At 45.8% G+C, this 23354-nt stretch overlaps 1 protein-coding gene across 2 annotated transcripts in view; it reads right to left on the bottom strand.

Annotated features, from left to right (window-relative positions):
- Adamts17 (ADAM metallopeptidase with thrombospondin type 1 motif, 17) overlaps positions 1 to 23354 on the bottom strand; it is a 321560-nt gene that overhangs the window by 23115 nt on the left and 275091 nt on the right. For both annotated transcript variants that reach the window (XM_087655318.1, NM_001432137.1), the window contains 2 exon segments: positions 18375 to 18579; positions 14336 to 14488 (listed from right to left, as the gene is read on the bottom strand). In XM_087655318.1, coding sequence (XP_087511444.1) covers positions 14336 to 14488; positions 18375 to 18579 — 358 coding nt within the window.

Below are 23354 nucleotides of genomic sequence, written 5' to 3'. Positions count from 1 at the left end.
TAACTGGTTTATCTGTTCCTGATTTAACTTCGATACCTGGTATCTGTCTAGGAAATTGTCCATTTCCTGAAGATTTTCAAATTTTGTTGAATATAGGTTTTTATAGTAAGATCTGATGATTTTTTGAATTTCCTCTGAATCTGTAGTTATGTCTCCCTTTTCATTTCTGATTTTGTTAATTTGGACGCACTCTCTGTGTCCTCTCGTTAGTCTGGCTAAGGGTTTATCTATCTTGTTGACTTTCTCAAAGAACCAACTTTTGGTTCTGTTGATTCTTTCTATGGTCCTTTTTGTTTCTACTTGGTTGATTTCAGCTCTGAGTTTGATTATTTCCTGCCTTCTACTCCTCCTGGGTGTATTTGCTTCTTTTTGTTCTAGAGCTTTTAGGTGTGCTGTCAAGCTGCTGACATATGCTCTTTCCTGTTTCTTTCTGCAGGCACTCAGCGCTATGAGTTTTCCTCTTAGCACAGCTTTCATTGTGTCCCATAAATTTGGGTATGTTGTATCTTCATTTTCATTAAATTCTAAAAAGTTTTTAATTTCTTTCTTTCTTTCTTCCTTGACCAGGTTATCATTGAGTAGAGCATTGTTCAATTTCCACGTATATGTGGGCATTCTTCCCTTATTGTTATTGAAGACCAGTTTTAGGCCGTGGTGGTCCGATAGCACGCATGGAATTATTTCTATCTTTCTGTACCTGTTGAGGCCCGTTTTTTGACCAATTATATGGTCAATTTTGGAGAAAGTACCATGAGGAGCTGAGAAGAAGGTATATCCTTTTGCTTTAGGATAGAATGTTCTATAAATATCTGTTAAGTCCATTTGGCTCATGACTTCTCTTAGTCTGTCGACATCACTGTTTAATTTCTGTTTCCATGATCTGTCCATTGATGAGAGTGGTGTGTTGAAATCTCCCACTATTATTGTGTGAGGTGCAATGTGTGTTTTGAGCTTTAGTAAGGTTTCTTTTACGTATGTAGGTGCCCTTGTATTTGGGGCATAGATATTTAGGATTGAGAGTTCATCTTGGTGGATTTTTCCTTTGATGAATATGTAGTGTCCTTCCTTATCTTTTTTGATGACTTTTAGTTGGAAATTGATTTTATTTGATATTAGAATGGCTACTCCAGCTTGCTTCTTCTGACCATTTGCTTGGAAAGTTGTTTTCCAGCCTTTCACTCCGAGGTAGTGTCTGTCTTTGTCTCTGAGGTGTGTTTCCTGTAGGCAGCAGAATGCAGGGTCCTCGTTGCGTATCCAGTTTGTTAATCTATGTCTTTTTATTGGGGAGTTGAGGCCATTGATATTGAGAGATATTAAGGAATAGTGATTATTGCTTCCTGTTATATTCATATTTGGATGTGAGGTTATGTTTGTGTGCTTTCATTCTCTTTGTTTTGTTGCCAAGACGATTAGTTTCTTGCTTCTTCTAGGGTATAGCTTGCCTCCTTATGTTGGGCTTTACCATTTATTATCCTTTGTAGTGCTGGATTTGTAGAAAGATATTGTGTAAATCTTGGTTTCTCCATCAATGTTAATTGAGAGTTTTGCTGGATACAGTAACCTGGGCTGGCATTTGTGTTCTCTTAGGGTCTGTATGACATCAGTCCAGGATCTTCTGGCCTTCATAGTTTCTGGCGAGAAGTCTGGTGTGATTCTGATAGGTCTCCCTTTATATGTTACTTGACCTTTTTCCCTTACTGCTTTTAATATTCTTTCTTTATTTTGTGCTTTTGGTGTTTTGACAATTATGTGACGGGAGGTGTTTCTTTTCTGGTCCAATCTATTTGGAGTTCTGTAGGCTTCTTGTATGTCTATGGGTATCTCTTTTTTTAGGTTAGGGAAGTTTTCTTCTATGATTTTGTTGAAGATATTTACTGGTCCTTTGAGCTGGGAGTCTTCACTCTCTTCTATACCTATTATCCTTAGGTTTGATCTTCTCATTGAGTCCTGGATTTCCTGTATGTTTTGGACCAGTAGCTTTTTCCGCTTTACATTATCTTTGACAGTTGAGTCAATGATTTCTATGGAATCTTCTGCTCCTGAGATTCTCTCTTCCATCTCTTGTATTCTGTTGGTGAAGCTTGTATCTACAGCTCCTTGTCTCTTCTTTTGGTTTTCTATATCCAGGGTTGTTTCCATGTGTTCTTTCTTGATTGCTTCTATTTCCATTTTTAATTCCTTCAACTGTTTGATTGTGTTTTCCTGGAATTCTTTCAGGGATTTTTGTGTCTCCTCTCTATGGGCTTCTACTTGTTTATTTATGTTTTCCTGGAATTCTTTCAGGGATTTTTGCGATTCTTTCAGGCATTTTTTGCGATTCCTCTCTGTAGGCTTCTACTTGTTCTCTAAGGGAGTTCTTCATGTCTTTCTTGAAGTCCTCCAGCATCATGATCAAATATGATTTTGAAAATAGATCTTGCTTTTCTGGTGTGTTTGGATATTCCATGTTTGTTTTGGTGGGAGAATTGGGCTCCGATGGTGCCATGTAGTCTTGGTTTCTGTTGCTTGGGTTCCTGCGCTTGCCTCTCGCCATCAGATTATCTCTAGTGTTACTTTGTTCTGCTATTTCTGACAGTGGCTAGACTGTCCTATAAGCCTGTGTGTCAGGAGTGCTGTAGACCTGTTTTCCTCTCTTTCAGTCAGTTATGGGGACAGAATGTTCTGCTTTCGGGAGTGTAGTTTTTCCTCTCTACAGGTCTTCAGTTGTTCCTTTGGGCCTGTGTCTTGAGTTCACCAGGCAGCTTTCTTGCAGCAGAAAATTTGGTCTTACCTGTGGTCCTGAGGCTCAAGTTCGCTCGTGGGGTGCTGCCCATGGGCTCTCTGCAGTGGCAGCAACCAGGAAGACCTGTGCCGCCCCTTCCAGGAGCTTCAGTGCACCAGGGTTCCAGATGGTCTTTGGCTTTTTCCTCTGGCGTCCGAGATGTGTGTGCAGGGAGCAGTCTCTTCTGGTTTCCCAGGCTTGTCTGCCTCTCTGAAGGTTTAGTTAGCTCTCCCTCCCACGGGATTTGGGTGCAGAGAACTGTTTATCCGGTCTGTTTCTTTCAGGTTCCGGCGGTGTCTCAGGCAGGGGTCCTGCCGCTCCTGGGCCCTCCCCCACGGGAGCCCAGAGGCCTTATACAGTTTCCTCTTGGGCCAGGGATGTGGGCAGGGGTGAGCAGAGTTGGTGGTCTCTTCCGCTCTGCAGCCTCAGGAGTGCCCACCTGACCAGGCGGTTGGGTCTCTCTCTCACCGGGTCTGGGAGCAGAGAGCTGCTGCGGGCCGGGATCCGCGGGTGTGGGACTTCCGGTAAACACAGAACGTGCCCGGTCCTAGAGAAATTCTGCTTCCCTGTGTCCCAAGCTCACCAGGCAGCTTTCTTGCAGCAGAAAATTTGGTCTTACCTGTGGTCCCAAGGCTCAGGTTCGCTCGTGGGGTGCTGCCCACGGGCTCTCTGCAGCGGCAGCAACCAGGAAGCCTAAGTGGCTTCCTAATGGCAGTGCTGCTAACACTGTCCTAAATGACAGTCTGGGCTCAGCTCAGGCTGGACTCTGATTGGTCAACAGAAGGATTACCCCTAAACTCATCATCCCTCAGAAACCCTGTGAAGTGGGTTTCTGTTAGTCAGGAAAAGTTAGTTCCCTTATTCCCATGCCCCCGACATCCTAGCCAACTACTTCTGCAGTGGGGCTTCTAGTTCCTTATTAACTTAACCAGGCCTGTCACAGATCAAAGTCATTATTCTTAGACCCAGGACATTCTAGCTTCCACACTTTCTCCCACCACAACACTCATCCTTAAAACAGAGAAGGCTCCCCCACAGTTTGCTGTTCTCTCTGCCCCTAAGACACAGCCTGGCAGTTTTGATCCTGCAGGAAACCTTCCTTTCTACTCATGGAGTGGGCTTGTTTGGTAGTTTCTCTGTGCCCTTGTTACATCTTGGGCTGAAATCTGGGAGAGATACTGCCCACCCTCTAAAGTCCTGGTCCCTCCTAACTGAAAGGAGCTGCCGGTTTGACTCTCCTGGGTGTGGATTATTTGCTGATGCAGGCTTCAGTCACTTACCACATTCAACTCTAAGATTTAGAGTCTGCCTCTTCAGCTGCTTCTCTTCTCTACCTGGTACCCACTCGCTTCTCCTTGCCTACCTGGTACAGCTCCTCTCAGAGCTGCCTACTCTGTCTCTCGCTCACTGGGGCTTGCTATGAACTCCGGGGAGCCTCATCACATGGGAAAGGGATGCCTGTCCACTGTGATCCTGGGTGTCCCACTGACAAATCCCTTGGGATGCCCTTGGGGACTGAGACACTGTTCTATGGCACTTGCCTCTTACTGTGTCACCTTCCCCATGCCTTTGGTCCTTTTCTAATGGGATTCTACTTCTACAGGGACTCCTATTTATGGTCCCTTTCCCAGGTCTTTTCTTCCTCCTAATTGCTATGCTCCTGGGAATTCTTTATTGCCACCCTTTCTTCAAGGACCTTTCCCTTTCTCTAGCACCTTAAGGCTCTTCTCATTTAAGACTAGACTGTTGACTCCTCTCTCCTGCTTTCTCTAATCTCTCCTCACCCTCCTTCGGACTCAGGCACCATTAAGTGACACTGCCTTATTTTTACTACAGATATGGCTTGGCCTCCATCCAAACTTCACAGTCGATCTCAGTGGCCAGGAAACTACATCCGATATCCAAATTCTTACAGGTTTCCACAACTTCTGTTGCTACATAAGCAAAGGATTCACAAAGCTCTTATCTCAAAGCCGTCTTTGTTCTCGACTCTCACCTTATCTAAGGCCCCTCTGCTCTCTGTTCTTGTCCCTTCCTCTGATCGCTGGGTTCAGTCCTCCAGAGATTCAAATGTCTTTTGGGCGTGGGCAACATGTCTACTTTAGTCTACTAAAGAGCTGGCTCCTGAGAGGACATTTGGTTTACCCACATTAGACCCAAGCACATTGCCTCCAAAGCCTTTGTCCTGGACCAGGTTAGTCACCCAACTCTGACAGGGAGAAAGAAGACAAAACAGAAAAGTCCAGGAAAAAGACATTATATTTTGAGAACAACTGGGAGGTAAACGATTTCCAGTAGACGTTCCTGACGGCCAAGTGTAAACTAGCTCTGAGTGTGCTTACCCGATTCCTTGGCTTTGTTTACTAATTGTTCCCCTACATATCTTTAAAGCTTTTGCTGAAATGAAGCTTTCTTTATTGCAGGACTTGTAGACCACTGGAGGTGTCATTTAAACAAATGAACTAAGTATGTGCAATCTGTAAAATCCCAAACAGAAAAGTTACCTTAAAAATTGAAGCAAAAGAGGTTAATAGTTTAAACTATCTATCTATCTATCTATCTATCTATCTATCTATCTATCTATCTATCTATCTATCTATCTATCCATCTAATTTTCATTTGCTATAGCACACTATATTGAAATTGGATAAAATTTTTGTTTAGAAAAAAATAGGTTTTTTTAAAAAACTTGACAGGGAGACAACACCAGGCCTCCAAGATGGTTTGTCTTAGTTTATTTTCCCTCGACTAACTAGGCAACATCAAATCTCTAAGATATTTTGGATAAGGTTTATAAATTCCTAAGGTTATAACGGTCTATTCAGGCTAACAGAAACTGACTTAAAGATATACATCTAACCATTTCTGTCTTTCCTAACATTGTTAAGCTTAAGCTATTTAGAGAAGTGAGTTATATAAAGATGATATTTTATAAAAAAAGTATATTATAAAAGATCAGGAAAATGAGGTTCCTAGTATCTCCATGGAATGTGTTTATGGTTTAAAGTTTATTTTGATATTAAAGCATCTTTTATTCAAAACCTATAAATTTTAAGGCACAAACATAACATAGATAAAATTAGGAATTCTTATAAGTTGCTAAAGATAATTAAAACATAAAAGTTAATGGACTGTCACCTTATAAATTATCAAATTTAATGTGCTCAGAGCCATGTTTTTAGTTATGCTAAGTAGTTATGTAATTTATTTATGGAAACAATCTCGGAGAGAAAGACTGAACTCTATCTTCCATTGTGTATAGTCTTTTGTACATGTTGTTAAAGTTAAGTCTGAGGCAAGTAACTGAGAACAAGTTTAAAGTAAGGTTAAAGTCTGTTTAGTGTAAATAATATTCAAAATCAGGCACATAAAAGAACTTAAGAGGCCATTAGACAGCCCTCAAACCGCTCAGAGAGATCCGAGTATGGCATTTAAGGTGTTTGGTGGGAGCGAGAAGCTGGAAACGGTGGGTGGAGATTCCTGATGAACAAAAGTACCAGATTCTCCTCCAAAGAAGACAGGGTACCGCCTGGGGTCTGCTTCAAACGTGTCCATAGCAGTCACTGGGCAGAGAACTGCACTTTACCTCACTCACCCCTAGGACCCACAAAAACTATGGCAGGCTGGACACTGAGGCTAACGGTCCCCCACTGCCTTTCCAAGGTAGGTCACTCTCCCAGGTTCCTCCTTACAGGAAAATCTCTCAGATCTGCTCTGGGACCCTGGCACCCAGCACCTCTATCAAGATTACTACGGAGGAGGCCAGGTTAACTATCCAGATCAGTGGGTAAGACTGTGATTTTTAATTGATAAGGAAGCTACTCGGTCCATATTTCCTGTTCACTCTGGTAAAACTTATCCTTACCAGAGTCTCTAGAATAAAACACTTCAAAGCTGAGGCTCAGTCGCCTGCCAGCTTAAGCTGGTTTCAAGTGTAAAAGTCAGGCCTTGTGTTTTCCCGGAGCTAACAGGCTTCCTGGTGACATAGGTGAGGTCACAAACAGATTTCAATAAAAAAATTCTGAACTATCATGCTGATGCTACTGACTTTAAATATTGCTTTTTACTACATTTTATACTCCAATGATAATTCAAAAAGGACTTGAATTTTGTCTTAGGGTTTTACTGTTGTGAACAGACACCCAGACCAAAGCAGCTCTTACAAAGGACAACATTGGGGCTGGCTTACAGTTTCAGAGGTTCAGTCCATTATCTTCAAGGTGGGAGTACGGTAGCATCCAGGCAGGTATGATGTAGGAGGAGCTGAGAGTTCTACATCGTCATCTGAAGGCTGCTAGGAGAAGACTGACTTCCAGGCAGCTAGGATGAGGGTCTTAAAGCCCACACCCACAGTGACACACCTACTCCAACAAAGCCACACCTCCTAATAGTGCCATTTCCTGGGCCAAACCATCACACTTTTCAATGGCTGCTGTCAATAATCACGCACCTATACCCATGAAAATGATTGAATATTTCTAGATGGAAAGGTGCTGTGGATTGGTTCTAATGCTATTTGTGTTAATTCGTATCCCAACATCACACAGGGATCTGCATGTCCAGATGCTGAGGGTCCCTGCCCCAAGTTGGTTCTAATTGGTAAATAAAGTTGCCAGTGGCCAATGGCTGGGCAGGAAGACAGAGGTGGGACCATGATGGGGGGGAGGTGAGGGATGTTAGAATTATCATGACCGGGAGACTAAGGCTCAAGCCCGAGAACTGCAGGAGAGGAGCATATACAATGTGTAAGGATTGGGGTAGACTGACTCCAGGAGCCACTCTTCCAATTGGGTCTAGGATAGCAGGAATGGAATATGGATTTTAGAAAGTAATAATTCAGGAATACTGGAGGGGAGAGTGTGCTAGCCACGGGAAGTTTTGGAAATGCCCAACCATTGTGCTGTTTAAGGCATATTTAAATACAAGACTGCACGCATGTATGTGTTCCACTCGTGGATCTAAAACATTTAGAGGAGGCACGTGTATACACCGGGTATGAGCACCCACCGGGTAGTTTAGAATGGTTCAACGTACTACCAATACAGAAAGAAATGATAAAGTTTAAAGGTGAAGATGGCTGCATGTTTCCAGAGTGGAAAGGAAAAAAAAATGGTTTATATAAGTTGTGGGGGTTTGAGGAAGTGACTTGAGGTATGGGAGAAATGAGACTTTCAGCGGATACAGATAGTATTAGAACTTCAGAGTTTAACATATTAACCAATGAAATCTGGTAAGTAATTAATCTAGTCAGTAATAGTGATAAGTACTGGCTGCCAAAGCTTTTTCAAAAATAATTAAAATTATTGTCACAGGCTCAATTTTTCCCTTTGTTTTCCTTTTTAAGTACAGACTTTTTAAAAGTTCTTCTCATGGTGCTGGAAACAGCTCTGTGTAATTCATATCTGCCCAGTCCTCTTAAGTCACAGACCCATGTTTCAGGCCTTCAAGTTCTGCTTGCCTTTGGTTCTCTTTCCCTGCCAGGAAATTTCTGCCTTGTCACAGATGAGTGTTCATGTCTGTGCTGATAATTTCTCAGGCTTTATCTTTGCTCTGGCTCAAAACAGGAGCCTGCTCCAACTGTTTGCTGGCATTTACCAACTGCTTTCTCTACAAGGAGGACTTTAATACAGGCTATAACAGACAACCTTTTATCACATTTTGTCAACGTCGAAGTTTCATGTAAACCTCATGGAGTCACAGCTTGGACCCACCTATCACAGCTCAAGTGGGCTCTGGCTCCATTGACTGATTCCTTAGCTTTACTGTCTGTCCATGGTCTGTAAACCACACAGATATTCACTCAGCTGGCAGACAGCATCCAGGCACCAACCTTGGCACCAAGGCTGTTCCCAAACCAGCTCATCTAACTAGCTTTCATGGACCTACAAAATTGGGAAGTCCTCAATTCATTGACAGCCAAAAAGAAGTAAAGAAATGTTGCTACCATGTGAACCAGCCCTGCCAGGGAGAAAGAATTAAAGACCTATAGGAGTTGGACCACAAAGCAAGGCCTCCAGGGGCTGACTCCTCTGTGGGATTCTCCCTTGGCTCTCCCTTGGATGGAGATCCTGAATCCGCCAGCTCCTTGGCCCACTATCTACACTTCTTGTGATAATGATTGTTCCCATCTCATCAGCGTCTTTCAGTGTTGGGAAACCCTGCTATTAATGTCACAGTCCACCATGACCAGACAGCTCCCTGAGCTCGGCACAAAATGGAGGACTCCCTTTGCAGTGGGGCTTCCTCTTCTCCGTCTGACCTTATCTGGGGAGCCTGACCTCCATCCAAATCCTCTACAGGAGGAATGTCATGTGATTCTCATCAAAATCACAGGTTCAAGTCCCTTTCTCCTGGGAAGAACCTGCCCAGCACCTGGAATGCCTCTTCATGCCAATGAGGCATTCCCAGTACCTTCAGCTCCAGCCAGTGTACATTCGCCTGAAAACCTCTTCCTACTCTCCAAGCTTCATATAGCCCTCGTTCACCCCGAATAAAATATATCTGCATAAGCTGTTTCACCAAGTATCATCTAAGAGAGCTGTTTTATATCCGGAGGGAGGAAGCCGAACTCAGAACCACGGTTCAGGAGAGAACTGGTAAAATAACCCAATGTAAACCAAATGCTGCTGACAGTCTCTCTCCAGGTCTCCTACCAGAGCTTGCCTGTCTGACTCCCCACCACTGACTGGCATTCCAGCCTTTTAGAGAACGTCCTACATCATCTCCATTTAGTTGGAAGCAGCTAGATGAGTACAGTTGTTTTTAACAATACACAAAAGGCTGCAATGTCAGGTCCAAAGTGGGCCCCCAAAATGGCAGTGCTGCTGACAGTGTCCTAAATGACAGTCTGGGCTCAGCCCAGGCTGGACTCTGATTGGTAAACAGAAGGCTTGCCCCCTAAACTCATCATCCCTCAGAAACCCTGTGAAGTGGGTTTCTGTTAGGCAGGAACAGCCATTACTTCCCTGTTCCCCCCGACCCCTGACCCCGTCTCCAATAGCCAACTAACTCCTACAGTGGGACATCTTGGTTCCCTGTTAACCCAGATGAGCTTGTAAGGATCACAGATCCCCACACTAGTTCTCAGGCTGTTCTGGCCCATGATCACCTCCCCCCCCCAAAAAACACACACACACTACTCGTTCCCAGGCTGTTCCATTGTGCACAACCCCCCACTACCACAATATACCTCCTTGAAAGTGACAAGGCTTCCCCCACCTTCTGCTCTCTCTGCACAGCCTGGCCATTCTAATCCCCCCCATAAACTGTTCTTTTTTACCCAGAGTTGTCTAGTTTGGTGGTTTCACTGTAAGCCGTGTTCACATACGGGTGGTAACCCTTGGGTCTGCAGGTGTGTGGCTTGTCCCACCTATCACTTCCCTGGGCCAGACTTACTTCTCTGGGCAGCACTTGGGTAGAAGGGACCCAAGACTGTATGGGCAGGAAGGCACGCCTGAGAGCCTGTCGCAACCTGCTCTCAGTACCTACTGCTGTGTAGATGTTGCCTCCCATCAATTATGGGGCCTACCGATATAAGGAAGCTAGGACAGCCCAGAACAATAGTCTTCCATTTTCTGTCTAGTTTGCTTGCTTATCAGCCATCGGAAAATAATGGCACCCATGCCTGTTGTTCAGTCACCTGGAGAGTGAGGTCAGGGGACCCTTGGGGAGTCCTATTTACCTTTCTTTGCCAAAGAAGGCAGACAAGGAAAGCCATAGGAACACTTTCATCTGGATGGGAGAGGTTCCCAGCTCCCATCCCCAGTGATGGCAGCATCAGAGACAGCGGTGGGGTGGACAGCTTCTGCAGGAGTTCTGTGCCCTTTCAACTCCACGTTGTTCCCAGCTGATCCTGCATACACATGTAACTTAGCATGTCTGGTTCTGATCTGTATGGCGGAGCAAACCTTCTGTGAGATCTGGCTTGAGGGATGCTTCTCTGATGCTGCCTTCATTGGGGGTGGGGCCTGGGAGCATCCCCTATGGAGTTAAGTCACTGTAGGGCTGTGGGCTGGCCATGCTCTGCACAGACCTGCTGTGGCTGGGTTGGGGTAGCTGATTCACAAACACACATAGTTACTCAGCCTCTAAAGTAGCCATGGTCTGGGGATGTCATTAGATTCTATGGATCCTCATTCTTAATGCCAGGGACAACTCAGCAAGCTGGCTATGTCAAGGTGGGCACTCTAGTCTCCCTACAAGTTGCTCTGAAAAGCCAGGAAGCATTCGTTCAACAAACCACGGCTATAAAGGAGAACACTTACCTCTGCCTCCTGAGACAGGAAGGTGAGGCTCTGCAAGTTTGAGGGATACTGTGCTAGCATCCTCAGGGGGGAGTGGGGTGGGGATAGGGGACCTAAGAGCAATGGAAGAGGAAGCCACATAACCAGTCAGTGTACAGAGCTGCATAGCACTCTGGGATCTTTTCTTAGGCTATTTCTAATTATTGTTGGTGCTTTGCTACTCTTTGTAGCAGAAATTCAAAGTCCTTAAGGAAACAAAAGTATCTATGTCATCCTCAAAACCAAAGGGGTAAGACATTTAAGCCTTGGGTGGCTGTAGACGGATTATGGCACCCTAAGGGTTACGGCTACCAGCCCTTGGACTCCCAAAGCTACCCTGTGCCCTGAGCATTAAATTGGAGCTTGGACTCTGTGGGAAGACTGCTGGCAAGTGGTCTTTTCTCAATGTGAGGAGGGACTGAGGCTTGCTAGAGAAGAATGGGGAATGGGAAATAGCATGCACAACAAAGAAGAAGCAGTCACCTTGTACCCCTAATAGCACATGGGCTTGTGTGATCCTGGAACTCACCTCTGCCTCAGACCAGGAATGCCTGTGCCCATAAAGGTCATCAGTTCCCCAAGGCGGGGTCTGAATAGCCTTGGTCAGGGAAGCTTAAGTAACGAGGTCAAGTCAAGTTGGATGAGAACAGTCTTGTGACCCGTGGCACCATGGAGTGATGCGTTTTAAGTGGCTGAGCTTAGTTGTCTAAGGCAAGGATAGCCTTTGGGATTCCCATGTTGGAGACACACAGACCCAGGATGAGAGAGAGAGAGAGAGAGAGAGAGAGAGAGAGAGAGAGAGAGAGAGAGAGAGAGAGAGAGGGGAAGGAGGGATGGAGGGAGAGGGACAGAGACCTACATCATACATGGAGAGCCAGAACATTAAACCTATGGCTCCCTGCTGTCTCCACTCAGCACCCATAGCCTCTCAGGGCTGCACTTTTCTTTTGCAACAGCTTTGAAGTGAGATTCCTTCTTCCTGAGATTCATCCTGGCAGCTCCCTGCTGAACCTCACTAGTGGTCATGCTTCAGGGCTATATGGGCTTCATTTGGAGAATGATCCCGTGGCCTTAATTCTGACTCTTTGGTTAGAATTTGTCAAAGATTAGGAAGATTTTTTGGTCTCCAAACTCACAGTTATCCACAGGCTACATTTTGGCAGAGCAGGAAATGTTTGCTGCTTTGCCCTGGAAGTCTTGGGAGGGTTTAAGCTGTGAAACAGGCTGGGGAACAGCACAGGAATCTCTGCAGGTACTAGAATCTGGGGTACAGCTTTCCAGTAGACAGGCTCCTCCTCTTCCCAGAAGACAGAGGCAGAACCACACTGCCCGCCTGGGATGGCCAGGAGACCGTGTCCTGAGTCTAGCCACCTCAGGAACAAGTACCGTCTTACCGGCAGGGCCAACAACTGAGTTCATGCTCCCAGGGCCCCAGAACCAACTCCTGCCCTGTTTCTTCAGGTGTTTCACGTTTGTCTGCTCACCCGTAAAGGATGGAAAGAGGGAAGTTACCGATTATCTAAACGAGGCACACAAGGAGTAGATGTGTTGCCTGTTATGGCTTAAAGTGACTAGGTACGGCTTGCCCGCTTCTTTTGTCCCCTTAGCATTCTACATTCTGGGCCCAAGTCCAGGAGGGGACCTGACTGCAAAGTTGCTGAGTCCATAAGGAAGCAAACATGTGCTCTGTGTTCATGAGACACGAAGTATCTCTGTGACAGGGCTCTTGGGACAACCCACTAGCTAGTCCTCACACAGACCTCACTCCTCAGAAGAAATGAATCCTTCAAAGTTACGATGGATCACAGCAGCGAATAGTGATGATGATAATTAACTACACCGAATAGCCTTGGTACAGTATACACAGAAATGTACAGTGAAACCCAACCAGATCTTCAGGACCCTGAAACCAGGTGACCCAGATAAAGTCCAATCACCAAGGTTAATTTCCTTGCTTAACCCCTAGTGTCAAAATATGATTGGTCAGTGCAACAGCCCACCCCCCACCCCCCACCCCCTACCCCCCGGCTTTGGGTTCCCATTCTATAAAGATGTTGTACAATCTCCCTTCGGGGACACGGTTCAGATTCTGAACTGGCCACCTCCCTGTGTGCGCAGAAAATAAAGCTTCCGTTTTTAAGTTTCTGTCTCTGAGGTGAGTTTCCTTTGCTTCCACCCCAAACCCAACAGGATGCATTGCCGGGGTTTGTAGTGAAACCCAAACTAAATACAATTTCAGGTACCATCTTAAAGCAGTCTTGCACACGGGCAACTGATTCTGAAATGTTGATGGTTCTGACTGGGCAGGCCAAGCAAGGCGACTGCATTTGGGTGCCTTGGGTGGAGACTCTGGGAGTGTGGAGATGCAGGTGGCCACGGATGTGGACGCCAGCTGTGGTTCTTTGTCTGCTCTTTGTCATTCTGTTGAATAGCTTTCTCACAGTGGAGCACACTGACTTGGCTAGGCAGGCTGATTGGCAACAAGCCCCAAGGATCCACTGATCTCCACTGCCCCAGCACTGGGGTTGCCAGGGAAACTGTATACACCCAGTTCAGACACACACACACACACACACACACACACACACACACACACACACACACACACAAGCTTTACTCTGAGAAACACTCAATTGCCATTGGACTTTCCCTGCCTCTCGAGGTGCTGACTCTGTAGCTCTTTGACATCTCTAAGGACTCCCGCATCCTCTAGGCTCTTACCTAAGAAATGAATGGCACATCACAGGCTTTGACGAAATGGGCCTGCCTCAGCCTAGCCCCCAGACTTGTGAGCCTTTCATGGTGGGTAGCTATGTGGTTAGGCTCAGGGTGGTTTTCTGGGGGTACCACTAGCATCCTGCAAACAGGCTGGTGAGGAACACCCACTGTGCACTGTGGGCTGCATTTGATTTGCTTCCAAATGCAGACGCCACAGTGGGATGCTCCCAGCCTCAGTGCTGCTGGTTGAACAGAGTAGGGCAGCAGGATGGGGTGGCACAGGCCTGCTGGTGGGTTAAACCCCAGCACTCAGAGGTAGAGGCAGGTGCATCTCTGGGAGTTCAAGGCCAGCCTGACCTACAAAGTGAGTTCTAGGATAACCAGGTGACAGAGAAACCCTGTCATGAAAAAGAAAGGGAAAAGCAGAATGCAGGCCTGTGGGGTCAACAGTGAGGACAGCTCCGAGGAGAGGAGAAAGAAAGTGAACTTGCCTCATTATGATCTCCAGCAGAAGGGGGGCTCATGCTAGCTCGCGCTGCAGTGGCAGGGTGGAAACCCAGCATGCTGCTCTCACCTTAGACCAGTCTCCCGTTTTCCACTCATAGCAGCCGGAGTAGTCCTCACACGCCTCCTCCGCCTTTGGCCGTGTGGCCGCATCGCATTTCCCTTGGGAGTTGGTGCATGTCACAGTTCGTTTCCGGATCCCTTTGCCGCAGTTGGCAGAGCACTGCACGACACAATACGGGTGTTTCAATACATTCTAATTCAGTTTAAGTCCATTAACACCACTGAAGTCCCCACTGTGTGCCAGGCCCAGAGTGGGGAACAGAAACGATGATGCTATGTAATCTGTACTTGATTTAAGTTCTTCACAGTCCTCTTATACCCTCAGGGGCCCAGCCAGGTGGCCAGTAATGGGTACAGGGTTCAGGACTCAGAAGAACTCATGGTACCTAAGTGGTCAAAGGAGAAAAATGGAACTTAATGACTAGTTGCCATGTCTAAACGATCTATGCAGTGCAGGAGTTCAAAGGGCAAACGGAACATGAACTGTCAGGAAAGCAAGGGCCAGATGGAGCTAGGGAAGGCCCTGGAAGCGAAGGAGTCTGAGCCCGCTGGCCTCTGGATACACAAGGCGAGGACTGCCATCAGAAAAGGAGGCACTAGCTAGAAGCCGTGAGTGTTTCTCATAGGCAAGCTCTCAGAATTTCAGCGAGGAAACCAAGGACGAAGATGGCAGCACTCCATACAGTAGGTTAGTTCACTTCCTGGGAACAATTCTGAGAGGGTATCTAGGTAGAACTGGGGATGCAGGGGTTCACAAAGGATGATCAAGCTCTCAAGAGTCGTCTGAGGGGCTCTCATGCAACAAGAAGGAATGGCAAACGCTGGGAAGTGGTGGTGCACACAGCACTTGGGAGGCAGAGGCAGGCAGATCTCTGAGTTTGAGGCCAGCCTGGGCTACAGAGTGAGTTCTAGGACAGCCAGGGATACAGAGAGACCCCGTCTTTGGAAAAACAAACAAACAAGCAAACCAAGAAGGAATGACAAACCAAGAAGGAATGACGAGAGTTTGAGGAATTGGCAAGACACAGAGACGCTGGGTGCTCTGGGACACATCTGCATCCTGCTACTGACTCACTCCACTATGGGGAGGTATGGTGCAGTTACATGTCTCCTGAAGGAGAAGGAAGCCCAGACGGAGAGGACTTGTCACCTCTGGGAGATCATAATGGACAAGAAGACAAGTAGGCCGGTAAGCAGAGGGGATAATGCTTGTATCCCCAGCCAGAGGGCAGAGGGAATACAGACCACAGCTCAGGGAGCCCCACCCTACCCCCTGGAATTTGCTATTGCTGTGTGCGACTCCCTGAAAAACACTGCCTTTCCACATAGAAGTGGAGGACGCTAAGGGCTGTGCTCTGCAGAGATTTCAGGCTGCTCGGTTTATCATGTGTGGCAAGCCGTTGCAGTGACAGAGTGACAATGAGGCCAACTTTTTAATTAAAAAGTTCCAGCATGTTCAACACACACACACATACACACACAGGACAAGCATTATACTCGATATTTCTGTTACTGATGTTCATCCTAAAATATTACCTACCTGGCCTCTTTCCTAGGAACTTCTTTTAATTTAAAATTTTATGTGTGTAGATGAGCCTGAGTGTATATGTTTGTGTCACACATATGTAAGGGTGTCTTCGGAGTCTAGAAGAGAGCATTATACCCCCTGGAACTGGAGTTACAGCCAATTGTAAGCCTCCATGTGGGTGATGGATACTCTGAGAAAGCCTCCAGCTCTCTAACCACTGGGCCATCTCGCCAGCCCTGTGTGAACTCTTCCTTCTGTGGTACTGTGAGAATAATCTTGACTGGCTTGTTTCAGAAGGCACACGTGTGCCTCAAAACCCGCTGTGGGGTCACCTGGAAGAGCTGGGGAAGCCCATGTACTTATGTGTGTGGTACTGGTAAAGGGCTGGTTGAAAGTGACCTCATATGTGAGGGGTCTCTCCATAGCAGACTTCAGGACATCGTGCCTCTTGGCCCAGGAGGGCTGTAGCAGGAACCCAGGCCACTAAAGTGGTGGTTTCTGCATGGAAAGGCTGTTCCTTTTCTCCATGTGACAATTTCCTGACCATTTTGGCGAGTCCACCTTTAACACTGAACTCGTGGGTTGTGTCCTGGTACCAGCACCCACAGCAAGCAGCTCAGGGTAACTACAGGGCCAAGTTACCACCTCTGCCTGTGGTCAATTCCTGTGTTGTCTAGTCTGTGTTTCCAGCTGCTCTCTGGTGTTTCAAACACTGTTTTCTTGGCCAAGGCCTGGCTCTGCCCTCTTTGGTCAGCAGCCCATTCCCCTGGGCCTCAGCCCCACCTGGCTGAGGAAGAGGAGGTGCAGGAGGATGCTGCCTTTGAAGGACCAGGAAGGTGATGCTCGATCTCTGTTTACTTTCCCTCAGGATGGAGCCGAGAAGCTGAGGGTAGGAGCGCTCCCAGCCACACTTTCATTGCCTTCTGATATTAGATTCTCTTTCCAATAAAGTCATGAAGAATCTGTGGAGGAGGTGGCTGGTAAGCATGATCAATACTGTTGCCTAAATAAGTTTCCAGGTCTCTTCTCCCATGATAAATTGAAAGTCAGTTCCTAGCAGAAGGGCTGTAGGCTCGTTGGCACATAACAGAGGGACAGAATGCCAGCTTTGTGGAAATTCAAGGGGGATGGTCAGATCTGTGTTCTGGGCAGGCGGCATCAGGTGGACCAGGGTGGACTCTGGCTCAGGATTAGGATCAGACATGTTCAGAGAGATCGGTGACGAGGGAAGCCTTTAAACCTTTTCCTGTGGGTCCCCCTTCCCATGTGGTGGTCTTCCATGATGAGATGAGACTTGGTTCCTTAGGTAAGAATAGATTTTTTCCCCCATAGGGACGAGTCTGAGTGGAAAATGTGGGGATTTGATCTGATCAAAGAACAAATCTTGTTTGACTGAGATCAAGGTGGCCAAAGCCTTAGGGATCACCCGTCCTGTGGAAGCAGGAGGGCATGTTCACTCACCTTACCTAGAGGAAGAATCCTCACAAGTAATATGTAAATGAATACAAAGAAAAAGAATCAACCCATTTTAAATTCCCCATGTTTCATCTCATATCACAAAGGGCAGGAGAAGGACCCTGGTCCTTAAATGGGTGCATTTCAAGATTTGTCTGAAATTAAACTTCAGTTTAGAGTGGCCAACGGCAGGCTTTCTGTTCATTAAAAATGGGCCAAATACTTTTTTATTCAAAATAATTCTATTTGGCAATCAAAGAGAACTTTAAAAATATTTTCCATACTGAAGAATGTCTTGGATCTAGCCTCCTTATGTTTCCTAGACCACTCCAGGTTTGGTGGAACCCAAGGGAAGGCCACCTCTTTATTTAGCTATTTTTTGTTTGTTTTATATCCAGATAATCAACATAATTGCAATGTCAAGGCAAAGCCCTGAACGATGACATCACCAGAGACAGAATGGTATTTCCAGGACTGGCCTTCTTACTTAAAACTTGGGCCTGGGTGACCTCTTTCCAACATGGTTTTTGGTGTAAAATTTGCAGTTGGCTTACATACCAAAGACTGTCCCTCCTAGCATCTGATTGCAACCTGCAAAGGCTTTGAAACTGGCTACTTACCTTGACCATATTACAATTCAAGAATAAAAAGGTTAGTGGGTGAGTATATATGCATGACTTTGTATATGTGTGTATGTATCTGTCTGTCTATCTATCTATCTATCTATCTATCTATCTATCTATCTATCTATCTATCTATCTATCTATCATCTGTCCATCTATCATCTCTTGGTGGGATGGACAAGAAATGGAATCAAATAGTACTTTCCCAGTGGTGTATACATAGCCAACCTCAAAACCATATTACATTTGTTTGTCTGTTTTTAACTATGTTATTTTAGATGGAGTTTAAGGAAATGGAGCTGGTCATGGGGCAGGTGAGGACTGTGGTACACGGGGATGAGTTAACAAATTACCCTGGAGTACAAAGCACACATTGGCCCTGTGATTAGGCCTACAAGTTCTTGCATGGCTTCACTTCAGTAGCGAGCCCAGGCACTCACCTCTGACCACTCTGAAGCCTCCCAGATAGACAGGCAGTCCTGGCCTTCACAGCTCTGTACTGGTGTGGGCCGGGGTTCTGAGCAGTAGATGGGCCGAGTAGTGACGTGGGTGCCGTTCTGTAGCTGGTACACGCATGTCACCTCCCGATGCTGGATGCCCTTCTCACAGGTCGCTGAGCAGGGGCTCCACTGACCAGCTACCCACCTGCCCAGAGGGAGAAAGGACAGTAAGAAGATAACCTGGCGGTGGGTGAGTGGGGAAAGAGATGGGTCTGGGATCGTTGTCATCGACTCTGGAGATCATTCCAGAGCTTCGAACAGAGTGACTGGAGCTGTCATCTGGTTCAGTGGCCTCTCTGGTACAGGGAACATGCTTAGTTCAATGGAGAATAAATGGACACAGAATTGTTCCAACAGTAGCTTAAAAAAAGATATTTATGTATGTGTGTGCATGTGTATGTGAGAGAGAATATATCTATCAATCATCTATCTATCTATCTATCTATCTATCTATCTATCTATCTATCTATCTATCTATCTATCTGCCTATCTATCTATCTATCTATCTATCTATCTATCTATCTATCTATCTATCTATCTGCCTATCTGCCTATCTGCCTATCTGCCTATCTGCCTATCTGCCTGCCTATTTATCTATCTATCTATCTATCTATCTATCTATCTATCTATCTATCTATCTATCTATCTATCTATCTGCCTATCTGCCTATCTGCCTGCCTATCTATCTATCTATCTATCTATCTATCTATCTATCTATCTATCTATCTATCTATCTATCTATCTATCTATCTGCCTATCTATCTATCTATCTATCTATCTATCTATCTATCTATCTATCTATCTATCTATCTATCTATCTGCGTGCTGACATGTGTGTGGAGGCCAGAAGTTATCATGGTCTTCCATATCTTTCTACCTATGCCTCAGAGGCAGGGTCTCTTCCTAAACTGGGGGGTAATGTTTTGGCTAAGTTGGATGCCAGAACACACCAGCAATCCTCCTGTCTCCATCACCCTGTGGAGCTAGGGATGCAGGTGTTTGCAGACAATCAGCTTGTTATGTGGCTGGTAGGATGCAAATTCTGATCTTCACAAACTGTGGAACAAGCATTCTTAACCACTAAGCCATCTCTCCAGCCACCTACCCCCCACCTGAAACCCCAACCTCCTACCCCAAACTCCGTCCAACAGAAAACTTTCAGTGTGGTTTTGAAGTTGGTTATGGTTCTGTTTCCTGCCTTCCGCCATGAGAACCCAACACCGTTTTAAGGCAATGAGATGTTTGTTACCACAGCATTAACTGACTGATACAGTTTGTACAAAGGCCTCTCTAGTACACCAAAACGAGGTCCCTGATGCTTTCCATGACCCGAGAAGCCTCCAGACTAGAGATGGTAACTTTTGGTGATAGTACTGGAAAATAGGCCTGAGGACTTGAAATGCTTTCCTAAAACTGTCAACCACCCACTGTTTCAATTGTCTGTGAATATGTGTCTCTCTGTTGACTTCAGGGTATTGGGAATCAACTGAGCAACTTGGAAATAACAATTCACCAGGACACAGGAGCGAATGCCCTTTTGGGGATACTAGCGAACTGCCTCTGCTTGGTCCTTTGGTGATGAGCAGTCTTAAGCCTCTCTTTCAACCTTCCTTAAATATTCCTAATGCCCAAGAGCTTGACACTTGTTAAAACATCTCCAACTCTGGGTGACAAGCATGGCTAGCCATTCCATTCCTCAGTAAGATACCTTTGAGTGCCATTTAATAAAATCTCATCACACCACCCCACTCTTAAGAAACATCGGTAGCAATTTTCAGAACCATTTGAGTGGGCGCTGGGTTAGTTACCCATTTCTCCCTCTCCAGGAGTCAGTTAGCAAAGCTCTTCCTGTTGGATACGCCACTGATGCAAGAGGGATAGGGATGGCCATGCCCATTGTATGATGTGGCTGTGAGAAGACACAATACACTGGCTACACGCTGTTGACCCCAGCATCCAGCCCACATTAGCCTGTATGCACTTGCTCCGTGCACACTCAGCCCTGTGTACATTCACTCAGTCCCATGTATTCTCGGTCCCATGCACACTCAGCCACAGCCACAGTTGTTCTGCAGTCTCTTTGGAAGGTGATGGGAAACAGGGCAACGAGTAAGTATTGGACACGTCACATACTTCTTCCTGTTCTAGGCTTTGAGGTAACGGGTTTTCAAGTCCTCCTGTTTTAATTGTCATGTTCTGACCAATCACTAATCCTCTTCAAGTGGATAAGCAGGAGGTAAGGACAGACCAGCAGGAGAAGGCAGGCATCTGTCTGTTTTGAATTAAAGACACTGTCTTCACATATGATTTCTAACTTTGTGTTATTTATATATATATAAACATTTTTAAAAGATTATTTATCTTAATGTGTATGTATGTGTGTGTGCCTGAGTGTATGCCTGGGTATCACATGTGTAGAATCTTTTGCAGGTAAGAAGGTGTCATGTCCCTTGAAACTGGACTTAGAAGCATTTGTGGGCAGCCATGTGGGTGCTGGCAACCTAATCCAGGTCTTTCCAAGAACAGTGAGCATTCTTAACTACTGAGCCAACTCTCCAGCTTATTTCTGTATTTTTAAGCAACCAGATTATATCTGCCACTTCTACCCACTGCTCTACTTTCTCATGAGTCAACTTCCAGACAGACTGTCCTGCCTGTTGCAGTTGACTTTGTGCTTATAAATGGCAGATGTTGAGGTGAGCCTGTTTGGTGCCAGTACTGTTGAACTGACCCTACCAGTAAGAAGAGCATTTTTTAATTTGCTCAGTCTTTTGTATCTCCCTATGAAAAGAACCTCTGTACCACTTGTGGAACTGTGGTCCACTCTAGGGTCTACCAGATGTACCTTCCATCTGGCTAACCCACAGGATACCACTCTCCATGCATTGCCTACATTCATGGTCATGTGCTCAAGTGAGTACGGGAAGCTGCTCTGGTCCTTAAGGAACACATCAAGGACTCAAGAAGAAGTTTTCCTCAAGTCCAAGAGGAAAACAGAATGAAGGAAATGTTGATTCAGGCTACAACATGGGCAGATTTTGAGACACCATGCTAAGTGAAATAAGCTGGTCACAATGACTGCACTTACATGAGGTATATCTGGAGTAGTTGTGATGGTTAATACTGTCAACTTGACCAGATTATTAAAGAGACAAAGCTTTGTGTACATCTGAAGGACCATTTAGATTTGGTTCAGGTGAGATTATCTACCCTAAATGTGGGCAGGATCATTTAAGCTTGAGTTCCAGACTGAAGAAATCAAGACAGTAGAGGGAGCACCAACCAGCATTCACCTCTTTGCCTCTTAGCTACAGAAGTTCCAGTTGCCATGTTTTCCCCACCATGATGGACTGCATCCTTATTCTTGGAATTAAAACCGACCTCTTTCCCTTAAGTTGCTTTTATTATGTATTTTGTAGCCGACCATTTTTTTGAAGTGCACATAACATTTACTAACCGCATGCTGTGGTAGCCCTTTTGAGCCATGGAGCTTGATGGAAGGTCTGTTACACAGGTCTCGCCTAGGCTCTGTGAGGAACTGGCATTCCTGGGCTTATGAAAGCGTCACTCTACTCTCTGTCTTCATAGCCACATGGAGTACTTCCTGTGTGCTTGTGTCTCCCCAGCTACCTTCTCATAAGGATATTGGATGGCTGGGAGGGGGGAGGGGCAGGGGCATCCTGCTCTAGTGTGACCTCATCTTGATTAATTATATCTGCAGTGACATTAGTTCCAAGTGGAATCACATTCTTACCTCCTGGGTGTTAGGACTTCAACATGCTTTTCTTTAAAAAGAGGCTGCGATTCAACCCACCACACAACTATAATTCTATCTTCAACTTAATTCCCCTGAACTATGTAACTCAACATATTCCCAGGTCCAAGAGAATAGTGTGGGCATTGGGGTGGGACATTAGATCATTATTAAAGACCCATCTCATTCATAACTCAGAATCTTCAGCTCCCATTCACTACTATTTATGTTGAGGATGAAACCCAGGGCCTCGTGCACACTAGGCAATGTATTCTACCAGTGAGCCAGCCCCACTCGATCTCTTCACTTTCATATTTATGTTAGGGTCTTGTTTTATGGGCCAGGCTCAATTTGAACTTTCAATCCACCTACTGTAGCTGGTTAAGTGCTCAGATAAGAGGTGTGTACCACCTGTGCTGCGGGTGAGATTTAAACTTAGACTTGTGCATTCTCTTGAAGAAAAATGATTGAGCTGTCACAGAAATGATGACATTGTCAGAGGTTCAGTCTCCTGGCACAATTACTTTATGATGAATATACAGGTCTCAAATTAGATCACTATCAAGAGTACACATACTTCCAACCATTGAAGACAGGGTGACATGTCATATTTCACCACAATACCAGCTAACAAAGGGATTATCTAGGAGGCTCAGGGTTTACCTCAGCACTTCGGCGTAGGGCATAGGGAAGAGTGTGTTCTTTACGAGCAACTGGAATATTCGCCACATTTGTCCAAAACCCAAACTCAAGAAATAAGACGCCTGCATAAGATTCCATGTGCTTGTTACAGAGGTGAGTACATCCCAGGCACAGCATCAAACAGGCCACACCTAGAACCTCACAGCACAGAGTGGATGTCACAAACCACTCTAGCAGTCCCAAGAAGCTACCGGCAGGCCACAGCCACTGAGATAGTAAACTTGCTCAATCCCAGCCTGCCTGAACCAGATGCGTACAACGCTGAGCCAGCTTTATGCTGGGTCCAGACTCCAGGGTTGGGATGTTCTAGTCAGCATCCTAGCCTTTATGAACCTTTGTGGATGAGAAGGAAAGGGACTTATCTGCAGTCAGCACTTGGCTACAGAGGAAATGCAGCTTTGCACAGGGGCCTGAGGGTCAAAGTGAGACTGGCTGAAGAAATGAGGTTCAACAGTTAGGTGGGG

This window comes from Rattus norvegicus, chromosome 1 (genome assembly GCF_021556685.1).
Source record: "Rattus norvegicus strain SHRSP/BbbUtx chromosome 1, alternate assembly SHRSP_T2T, whole genome shotgun sequence".
In the NCBI taxonomy this organism is placed as follows: Eukaryota; Metazoa; Chordata; class Mammalia; order Rodentia; family Muridae; genus Rattus; species Rattus norvegicus.
This window is presented reverse-complemented; position numbering and strand designations above follow the sequence as displayed.